The sequence below is a fragment of the Triticum urartu genome, chromosome 1A, assembly GCF_056163025.1.
Source record: "Triticum urartu cultivar PI428250 chromosome 1A, HENAU_Tu73, whole genome shotgun sequence".
NCBI classification, from domain to species: Eukaryota; Viridiplantae; Streptophyta; class Magnoliopsida; order Poales; family Poaceae; genus Triticum; species Triticum urartu.
In genome coordinates this window covers 580,684,861-580,696,437 of record NC_141873.1, presented here as the reverse complement: position 1 = coordinate 580,696,437, position 11,577 = coordinate 580,684,861, and the positions used below count along the sequence as shown (strand labels likewise).

The 11,577-nt window shown below is 46.9% G+C and overlaps 1 protein-coding gene across 1 annotated transcript; it reads left to right on the top strand.

The window, feature by feature from the left end:
* The first annotated feature begins 2,241 nt into the window (after positions 1-2,241).
* On the top strand, positions 2,242-2,978 carry LOC147993025 (uncharacterized). The gene is made up of 3 exons (XM_087539200.1): positions 2,242-2,333; positions 2,431-2,682; positions 2,777-2,978. Exons 1-3 carry the CDS (start codon positions 2,242-2,244, stop codon positions 2,976-2,978), a joined length of 546 nt encoding a protein of 181 aa, XP_087395326.1.
* The last annotated feature ends 8,599 nt before the right edge of the window (positions 2,979-11,577 follow it).

Here is an 11,577-nt window from a genome sequence, read left to right as displayed (position 1 = left end):
ACTAAGCCTCTTCCACGAGCAAAACATGATCAGCACCAAGGCTCCATGGGTGTTAGAATCATTACAGTGTAATCTAGATTATTGACTCTAGTGCAAGTGGGAGACTGAAGGAAATATGCCCTAGAGGCAATAATAAAGTTATTATTTATTTCCTTATAATCATGATAAATGTTTATTATTCATGCTAGAATTGTATTAACCGGAAACATAATACATGTGTGAATACATAGACAAACAAAAGTATCACTAGTATGCCTCTACTTGACTAGCTCGTTAATCAAAGATGGTTATGTTTCCTGACCATGAACAATGAGTTGTTATTTGATTAACGAGGTCACATCATTAGTTGAATGATCTGATTGACATGACCCATTCCATTAGCTTAGCACCCGATCGTTTAGTATGTTGCTATTGCTTTCTTCATAACTTATACATGTTCCTATGACTATGAGATTATGCAACTCCCGTTTGCCGGAGGAACACTTTGGGTGCTACCAAACGTCACAACGTAACTGGGTGATTATAAAGGAGCATTACAGGTGTCTCCAAAGGTAGATGTTGGGTTGGCGTATTTCGAGATTAGGATTTGTCACTCCGATTGTCGGAGAGGTATCTCTGGGCCCTCTCGGTAATACACATCACATAAGCCTTGCAAGCATTACAACTAATATGTTAGTTGTGAGATGATGTATTACGGAACGAGTAAAGAGACTTGCCGGTAACGAGATTGAACTAGGTATTGGATACCGACGATCGAATCTCGGGCAAGTAACATACCAATGGCAAAGGGAACAACGTATGTTGTTATGCGGTCTGACCGATAAAGATCTTCGTAGAATATGTAGGAGCCAATATGGGCATCCAGGTCCCGCTATTGGTTATTGACCGGAGACGTGTCTCGGTCATGTATACATTGTTCTCGAACCCGTAGGGTCCGCACGCTTAAGGTTACGATGACAGTTATATTATGAGTTTATGCATTTTGATGTACCGAAGGTTGTTCGGAGTCCCGGATGTGATCACGGACATGACGAGGAGTCTCGAAATGGTCGAGACGTAAGGATTGATATATTGGAAGCCTATATTTGGATATCGGAAGTGTTCCGGGTGAAATCGGGATTTTACCGGGTTACCGGGAGGTTACCGGAACCCCCCGGGAATCATATGGGCCTTAGTGGGCCTTAGTGGAAAGATGAAAGGGCTGCCCATAAGGGCTGCGCGCCTCCTCCCCTCCCCTAGTCCTATTAGGACTAGGAGAGGTGGCCGGCCACCCCTCTCCCTCTTTCCCCCTTGGGAATCCTAGTTGGAATAGGATTGGGGGGGGGGGGGAGTCCTACTCCCGGAAGGAGTAGGACTCCTCCTGCGCCCTCCTCCTGGCCGGCGCCCCCCTCCCCCTTGGCTCCTTTATATACTGAGGCAGAGGCACCCCAGAAACACACAAGTTGATCCACGTGATCTATTCCTTAGCCGTGTGCGGTGCCCCCTGCCACCATATTCCTCGATAATACTGTAGCGGAGTTTAGGCGAAGCCCTGCTGCTGTAGTTCATCAAGATCGTCACCACGCCGTCGTGCTGACGGAACTCTTCCCCGACACTTTGCTGGATCGGAGTCCGGGGATCGTCATCGAGCTGAACGTGTGCTCGAACTCGGAGGTGCCGTAGGTTCGGTGCTTGATCGGTTGGATCGTGAAGACGTACGACTACTTCCTCTACGTCGTGTCAGCGCTTCTGCAGTCGGTCTGCGTTGGGTACATAGACAACACTCTCCCCTCTCGTTGCTATGCATCACATGATCCTGCGTGTGCGTAGGAAATTTTTTGAAATTACTATGAAACCCAACAGATTCATCCTCGGACGATGAAAAACTTGTGGTGGCTGCATTAGTCGTTAATGACCACATTGCTAGGCAGTGGTCTCAGTTCAGGGGATCAATCATGAGTCATGCATCGACCTTGAACCACAATAGGGAGACCGACCACGCCCTGCTCTATGCCAATTACTTTGAGAATACCTCACTTTTCAAACCACATCAATTTCGCCGTCGCTTCCGTATGGCGAGACATGTGTTCATTGTATTCAGGAGGGAGTGGTAGCATATCACCCATACTTTGAGTGCAAAGAGGATGCCCTTGGCAAGCTTGGCTTCTCCTCTTACCATAAATACACTGTGGCTATTCGCATGATTGCATATGGAATTCCATGCGATATTGTGGATGAGTACGTGTGTATGAGTGAGTCCACATGTCTCATGTCAATGTACCGTTTCTGCATGGCATTGGTGGCAATGTTTGGCCTGAGTACCTGAGAGAGCCAACTGCCGCTGATACAGAAAGGTTGTTGGTGATCAATGCTGATAGGGGCTTTCTAGGCATGCTCAGTAGCATAGATTGTATGCACTTGAAGTGAAAGAGATATCCATTTGCTTGGCAGGGGCAGTACAAAGGGGCATGTGAAAGGTGCCACCGTCATACTAGAAGCGGTGGCTTCACAAGATCTTTGGATATGGCCTTCTATCTTCGGCATGGCTGGCTCTCACAATGATATCAACGTGCTTCAGTGTTCTCTAGTGTTCGCAAGGCTTGTAGAAGGCCACTCCCCTGAGATCAACTTTGAGATCAATGGCCACCAGTACAACAAGGGATACTACCCGAGAGAGCCAACTGCCACTGATACAGAAAGGCTGTTGGTGATCAATGCCGATAGGGGCTTTCTAGGCATGCTCGGCATCATAGATTGTATGCACTTGAAGTGAAAGAACTGCCCATTTGCTTGGCAGGGGCAGTACAAAGGGTCATGTGAAAGGTGCCACCATCATACTAGAAGCGGTGGCTTCACAAGATCTTTGGATATGGCCTTCTTTCTTCGGCATGGCTGGCTCTCACAATGATATCAACGTGCTTCAGTGTTCTCCAGTGTTCGCAAGGCTTGCAGAAGGCCACTCCCCTGAGGTCAACTTTGAGATCAATGGCCACCAGTAGAACAAGGGATACTACCTAGTTGATGGTATCTATCCTCAGTGGTGAACTCTTGTGAAGACAATTCTCAATCTGCAAGGAGAGAAGAGATAACGATTTGCCCAAATGCAAGAGAGTGCTAGGAAGCATATGGAGCATGCTTTTGGTGTGCTTCAATCTCTATGGGCTATCGTTTGAAACACTACACTGGCATAGAGTGCCGAGAAGCTTTGGGAGGTGATGACTGCTTGTGTGATCATGCACAACATGATCGTGGTGGATGAGCGTGATGGCACCATCTACGACCAAGGGTTGATTTTCAGAGTGAAACTGTTGAGCCTGAGCAGTAAGAACCGGCAATGTTTGAATGGTTCACCCAATTCCGTTGTGAAATGCGTGATTGGAATACTCATATGCACCTCCAAGATGACTTGGTTGAGCACATGTGTGATCACATTGGCAACCAGTAGATGTATCGGTTCATTTTCTTTCCATCTATTCAAGACAATTTTGATTGGGTTGTGAAACTATTTGATTGTGTTTTTTTGGACGTGGAACTATTTGTTTTGGTAAGACTATTTGGCTGTGATACTATTTACAATCCAGAAAACCGGCCGGACGCCGCCCCATTGCCCCGCTCCCCAAAACGGATAAAATCCGGACCAAACAGACGTCCATTTGGTGTCGTGCGTTGGAGTTGGCCTAACAGTTTTAGATAACTAAAGTAGTGAAACGCTCTTATATTTATTTACAAAGGACGTAGGTTTTAACCTCTATTTTTAGTTAACTGGGCAGTGTCAGTTTGATCTGTCAAACATGATGATATTGTTGCGTGCGTATGCATGGTATGTACAGGAAGGAAGATCAACACCGTTGGAGGGGTAGTTAGTTAGCCAAGTCTTTTGTAATCTTTATCTCCTCTTATCTCTAGTTTTCTTCCTTTGCAAGATGTATCTCTCTCAACAACCTGTACGCGTATCTGGGCTCGCAACCCATCTATTTAACACGCAACACGTACGTCGGCCAGGATAGGCAAGACGTTTACCGCAAGTCGCACATGGTATACAGAGCCATCTTCTTCCACTAAACCCTAGCTAATCCATGTCCACCAAAGTGCGCAGCCATGTCTTCCTCCACCTCCTCCTTCCAGCCCATGCTTAGCGGAGGAGTCCCGGAGAAACTCTCCCACACCAACTACATCCTGTGGCGGACACAGATCACGCCGCAGCTGCGGAGCACCGACATCTTCCACTACGTCGACGGCACGGCCATCGAGTCGGCCAAAACCCACGTCACCAAGCATGCCGCTGGGAAGGAAACCGAGGGGACAAATCCTCTCCATCCGCTCTGGGTGAAGGAGGATCAGCAGGTCCTTGGATACCTGCTCCAAAACCTCTCCAAGGAGGTGCTCGTCATGGTGACCACGATCACCACGGCGCGGGAACTCTGGGTGGCGCTGGCAAGCATGTTCTCGTCACAGTCACTCAGTCGCGTCAACAACATCCGCACGACACTGATTAACACGCAGGAGGGAAATCAATCGGTGGCCTCCTACTTTGCCCCATGAGGGGCCTCGCCGATGAGGTCGCCGCGGCGGGAAAACCCATCCAGAACGATGAGTTCATGTCCTACATCATCCACAGGCTGGACCAAGATTACCAGCCCCTCGTCTCTGCCTTGGACGCCCGCGTCACTCCAGTAACCCTTGACGAGCTCTTTGCCATGCTTAGCAATTTTGATCAGCGCATGGTGCAGTACCACGGCTCCGGTGGCGGCTTCAAGTCCTCGGCCAACTCCGTCTCCAGAGGCCGCAGTGGCGGCTCTCGCTCTCGTGCCTCCTCTCGTGGCAAGGGGAGGTTCGGATCCGGCGGTGGTGGCTACTCCAACAACGCTCGCGGCGGCGGATGCTCCGGCAACTCAAAAGGGCGTCGTGGCGGCGGCTCCAACAGATCTCGCCCGGACTTGCATCGCTGCCAAATTTGTGGCAAGCCTGGTCATACGGCGAAGGACTGTTGGTACCGCTACGAGGAAGATGATGGTGACTCCTCGCAAGATGAAGAAAAGGTTGCTTCAGCTGCCGATGGCTCCTGTGGGATCGACATGAACTGGTACGTCGATAGCGGCGCCACAAACCACATCACCAATGAGCTCGAGAAGGTCACCATGAAGGAGAAATATCGTGGCAAGGATCAAATCCACACGGCTAGTGGTGAAGGTATGGGCATACGTCACATTGGTCATTCAATTTTTAATACCCCTAGACGAAAAATACATCTCAAAAGAATCTTGCATGTTCCTAGTGCCCACAAAAATCTTCTATCTGTTCATAGAATTGCCATTGACAATCACGTTTTTGTCGAGTTTCATCCTTATTTCTTTTTGATCAAGGATCAGGCAACGAAGAAAGTTCTCTATCGAGGTAGATGTGTTCGAGGGCTCTACCCATTGATTCCGGAGTTTAGAAGATTCAATAAACAAGCTTGTGGTGCTATCAAGCTTTCGTCCACACGATGGCACGATCGTTTAGGACATGCCTCTTTTTCTTTGGTTGAAAAGTTACTTAGGAAAAATAAGCTCCCGTTTATTGGTGAGCGCGATATTGAAACTATTTGTGATTCATGTCAGTGTGCTAAAAGTCATCGATTACCATATCCCATATCTACTAGTGTCTCCACTAAGCCATTACAGTTGATCTTTTCTAATGTATGGGGCCCTGCTCCCCCTCCGTTGGCAGACACACATACTATGTGAGTTTCATCGATGACTATAGCAAATTTTCATGGATCTATCTTAAGAAGAGGTCTGATGTGTTTCAAGTTTTAAAAAACTTTCAAGCACTCGTTGAAAGGAAGTTTGACAGCAAGATTATAGCTGTCCAATCCGATTGGGGGGGATACGAGAAACTCAATTCCTTCTTCCAAAACATAGGCATATCTCACCATGTATCATGCCCACACGCTCACCAACAAAACGGGTCGGCCAAACGCAAGCATAGGCACATTGTTGAGGTCGGTTTGGCCCTTCTAGCAGGAGCTTCTATGCCTCTTAAGTTTTGGGACGAGGCGTTTCTTATGGCTGTCCACATCATCAACATGTTACCTAGCCATGTCATCAACAATGAAACACCTATGGAACGTCTTCTCCATGTCAAACCAGACTACACATCTCTCTGTGTTTTTGGCTGTGCTTGTTAGCCAAACCTCCGTCCTTACAACAATCGCAAACTCATGTTTAGATCAAAACAATGTGCTTTTCTTGGCTATAGTGCCCAACACAAAGGTGTCAAGTGCCTTGACATCTCCACCGGACGGGTGTATATCTCACGCGATGTTGTTTTTGATGAGACAAAGTTTCCTTTTGCGGATCTTCATCCTAACGCCGGTGCACTACTCCGCAAGGAAATCTTGATCCTACCATCTCATCTCTCTGGCTATGATCAAGGGGGTGTTACTAATTGTTATGATCATATGTTGACTAACCCTACTAATAATCTCCATGAGCCTTGTGATGATGCAGAAAATAGCAGTGCAAAAATCGCAGAAAATAATGAAGAAAATGGAGCAGCATGCCCTTATTTCATGTGTCCTGGCTCGGGGGACATATCTTGCTCGGGATCGGGCCAGGTGCTGCAGCTGCGCAGCAGATCTCCTTCGGGATCTGCGCGTGGCAGCGAATCTGCCATGCTAGCCACGACAGGCGCAGGTGGGCGCACGGACGCGACAGCCCTAGTTGGGCGCATGGGTGAGCCCGCGCTAGCCACGCGGCAGAGCCCGGCGGGCCGCAGCGCCACCCCTTGCGCGCACGAATCGTCCGCCCGATAGGTGCAGGCCGGTGCTGGCTTGGCCCGTGTCCGGCAAAGCGCCCAACTGCGCGTGTACACGCAGCGCACCGCGGCTCGTCAGGCGGACGTGGGGGCAAATTCTGTCAACCCGGGGCCCAGGCAATCATAGGGCCATGATGATGTGCTCAGGCCCAAATCTTCTGTGGCAAAATCGTTGCTCGCACCACGGTCCATGACCACAGAAGATCCGACCCCGACATCGCCTGCCGATGCCGCGGGTTCTGGAGCCCTGCACGGATCCTCCTCGGGATCAGGAGAGGATCAGCCCGATCCAAACTCGGGATTCTCTATGCCGGAGCTCTCTGCAGAAGTTCCCGTTGCTACTCCGCGTCGAACACGACTACAACAAGGGGTAATTAAACTTATTGATTATAAACATGTTACAAAATATGGGCTGATATGTGAAGGAAATATGCCCTAGAGGCAATAATAAAGTTATTATTTATTTCCTTATAATCATGATAAATGTTTATTATTCATGCTAGAATTGTATTAACCGGAAACATAATACATGTGTGAATACATAGACAAACAAAGTGTCACTAGTATGCCTCTACTTGACTAGCTCGTTAATCAAAGATGGTTATGTTTCCTAACCATGAACAATGAGTTGTTATTTGATTAACGAGGTCACATCATTAGTTGAATGATCTGATTGACATGACCCATTCCATTAGCTTAGCACACGATCGTTTAGTATGTTGCTATTGCTTTCTTCATAACTTATACATGTTCCTATGACTATGAGATTATGCAACTCCCGTTTACCGGAGGAACACTTTGGGTGCTACCAAATGTCACAACGTAACTGGGTGATTATAAAGGAGCATTACAGGTGTCTCCAAAGGTAGATGTTGGGTTGGCGTATTTCGAGATTAGGATTTGTCACTCCGATTGTCGGAGAGGTATCTCTAGGCCCTCTCGGCAATACACATCACATAAGCCTTGCAAGCATTACAACTAATATGTTAGTTGTGAGATGATGTATTACGGAACGAGTAAAGAGACTTTCCGGTAACAAGATTGAACTAGGTATTGGATACCGACGATCGAATCTCGGGCAAGTAACATACCGATGACAAAGGGAACAACGTATGTTGTTATGCGGTCTGACCGATAAAGATCTTCGTAGAATATGTAGGAGCCAATATGGGCATCCAGGTCCCGCTATTGGTTATTGACCGGAGACGTGTCTCGGTCATGTCTACATTGTTCTCGAACCCGTAGGGTCCGCACGCTTAAGGTTACGATGACAGTTACATTATGAGTTTATGCATTTTGATGTACCGAAGGTTGTTCGGAGTCCCGAATGTGATCACGGACATGACGAGGAGTCTCGAAATGGTCGAGACGTAAAGATTGATATATTGGAAGCCTATGTTTGGACATCGGAAGTGTTCCGGGTGAAATCGGGATTTTACCGGGTTACCGGGAGGTTACCGGAACCCCCCGGGAGCTATATGGGCCATAGTGGGCCTTGGTGGAAAAGAGAAGAGGCTGCCCTAGATGGGCTGTGCGCCTCCCCCTTCCCCTAGTCCTATTAGGACTAGGAGAGGTGGCCGGCCCCCTCCTCCTCTTTTCCCCCTCCGCGAATCCTATTCCGACTAGGATTGGGGGGGGGGGGAATCCTACTCCTAGAGGGAGTAGGACTCTCCTGCGCCCTCCTCCTTGGCCGGCCAGCCTCCCCCCTCTACTCCTTTATATACGGAGGCAGGGGGCACCTCTAGACACACAAGTTGATCCACGTGATCTATTCCTTAGCCGTGTGCGGTGCCCCCTGCCACCATATACCTCGATAATACTGTAGCGGAGTTTAGGCGAAGCCCTGCTGCTGTAGTACATCAAGATTGTCACCACGCCGTCGTGCTGACGGAACTCTTCCCCGACACTTTGCTGGATCGGAGTCCGGGGATCGTCATCGAGCTGAACGTGTGCTCGAACTCGGAGGTGCCGTAGTTTCGGTGCTTGATCGGTTGGATCGTGAAGACGTACGACTACTTCCTCTACGTCGTGTCATCGCTTCCGCAGTCGGTCTGCGTTGGGTACGTAGACAACACTCTCCCCCTCGTTGCTATGCATCACATGATCTTGCGTGTGGGTAGGAAATTTTTTGAAATTACTACGAAACCCAACAGTGGCATCCGAGCCTAGGTTATTTATGTTGATGTTATATGCACGAGTAGAACACAAGTGAGTTGTGGACGATACAAGTCATACTGCCTACCAGCATGTCATACTTTGGTTCGGCGGTATTGTTGGACGAGACGACCCGGACCAACCTTACGCGTACGCTTACGCGAGACCGGTTCCCTCGACGTGCTTTGCACATAGATGGCTTGCGGGCGACTGTCTCTCCAACTTTAGTTGAACCGAGTGTGGCTACGCCCAGTCCTTGCGAAGGTTAAAATGGAGTCTATTTGACAAACTATCGTTGTGGTTTTGATGCGTAGGTGAGATTGGTTCTTACTTAAGCCCGTAGCAGCCACGTAAAACATGCAACAACATAGTAGAGGACGTCTAACTTGTTTTTGCAGGGCATGTTGTGATGTGATATGGTTAAGGCATGATGCTGAATTTTATTGTATGAGATGATCATGTTTTGTAACCGAGTTATCGGCAACTGGCAGGAGCCATATGGTTGTCGCTTTATTGTATGCAATGCAATCGCGATGTAATGCTTTACTTTATTACTAAACGGTAGTGATAGTCGTGGAAGCATAAGATTGGCGAGACGACAACGATGCTACGATGGAGATCAAGGTGTCGCGCCGGTGATGATGGTGATCATGACGGTGCTTCGGAGATGGAGATCACAGGAACAAGATGATGATGGCCATATCATATCACTTATATTGATTGCATGTGATGCTTATCTTTTACGCATCTTATCTTGCTTTGATTGACGGTAGCATTATAAGATGATCTCTCACTAAATTATCAAGAAGTGTTCTCCCTGAGTATGCACCGTTGCGAAAGTTCTTCGTGTTGAGACACCACGTGATGATCGGGTGTGATAGGCTCTACGTTCAAATACAACGGGTGCAAAACAGTTGCGCACGCAGAATACTCAGGTTATACTTGACGAGCCAAGCATATACAGATATGGCCTCGGAACACGGAGACCGAAAGGTCAAGCGTGAATCATATAGTAGATATGATCAACATAATGATGTTCACCGATGAAACTACTCCATCTCACGTGATGATCGGACATGGTTTAGTTGATTTGGATCACGTGATCACTTAAAGGATTAGAGGGATGTCTATCTAAGTGGGAGTTCTTAAGTAATATGATTAATTGAACTTAAATTTATCATGAACTTAGTCCTGGTAGTATTTTGCAAATCATGTTGTAGATCAATAGCTCGCGTTGTTGCTTCCCTGTGTTTATTTTGATATGTTCCTAGAGAAAATTGTGTTGAAAGATGTTAGTAGCAAAGATGCGGATTAGATCCGTGATCTGAGGTTTATCCTCATTGCTGCACAGAAGAATTATGTCCTTGATGCACCGCTAGGTGACGGACCTATTGCAGGAGCAGATGCAGACGTTATGAACGTTTGGCTAGCTCAATATGATGACTACTTGATAGTTTAGTGCACCATGCTTAATGGCTTAAGAATCGGGACTTCAAAGACGTTTTGAACGTCATGGAGCATATGAGATGTTCCAGGAGTTGAAGTTAATATTTCAAGCAAATAGCCGAGTTGAGAGATATGAAAGTCTCCAACAAGTTCTATAGCTAAAAGATGGAGGAGAATCGCTCAACTAGTGAGCATGTGCCCAGATTGTCTGAGTACAACAATCGCTTGAATCAAGTGGGAGTTAATCTTCCAGATAAGATAGTGACTGACAGAATTCTCTAGTCACCATCACCAAGTTATTAGAACTTTGTGATGAACTATGATATGCAAGGGATAACGGAAACGATTCCCAAGCTCTTCGTGATGTTGAAATCGACGAAGGTAGAAATCAAGAAAGAGCATCAAGTGTTGATGGTAGACAAGACCACTAGTTTCAATAAAAGGGCAAAGGGAAGAAGGGGAACTTCAAGAAGAACGGCAAGTAAGTTGCTGCTCAAGTGAAGAAGCCCAAGTCTGGTCCTAAGCCTGAGACTAAGTGTTTCTACTGCAAAGGGACTGGTCACTGGAAGCAGAACTACCCCAAGTGATTGGCAGATAAGAAGGATGGCAAAATGAACATAAGTATATTTGATATACATGTTATTGATGTGTACTTTACTAGTGTTTATAGCAACCCCTCAGTATTTGATACTAGTTCAGTTGCTAAGATTAGTAACTCGAAACGGGAGTTGCAGAATAAACAGAGACTAGTTAAGGGTGAAGTGACGATGTGTGTTGGAAGTGGTTCCAAGATTGATATGATCATCATCGCACACTCCCCTATACTTTCGGGATTACTGTTGAACCTGAATAAGTGTTATTTGGTTTTTCCGTTGAGCATGAATATGATTTGATCATGTTTATTGTAATACGGTTATTCATTTAAGTAAAAGAATAAATTGTTGTTCTGTTTACATGAATAAAACCTTATATGGTTACACACCCAATGAAAATAGTTCGTTGGATCTCGATCGTAGTGATACACATAATCATAATGTTGAAACCAAAAGATGCAGAGTTGATAATGAAAGTGCAACTTATTTGTGGCACTGTCGTTTAGGTCATATCGGTATAAAGCGCATGAAGAAACTCCATACTGATGGACTTTTGGAACCACTTGATTATGAATCACTTGGTACTTGCGAACCGTGCCTCATGGGC

Bases quoted from the DNA above. Each gene is read 5' to 3' on its own strand.
- LOC147993025 (XM_087539200.1), top strand. From the start codon at position 2,242: ATGTCTCATGTCAATGTACCGTTTCTGCATGGCATTGGTGGCAATGTT. The intron at 2,334-2,430 runs GTTGTTGGTGAT...TTTGCTTGGCAG, and splicing joins ACTGCCGCTGATACAGAAAG to GGGCAGTACAAAGGGGCATG. The intron at 2,683-2,776 runs GTTGGTGATCAA...TTTGCTTGGCAG, and splicing joins GCCACTGATACAGAAAGGCT to GGGCAGTACAAAGGGTCATG.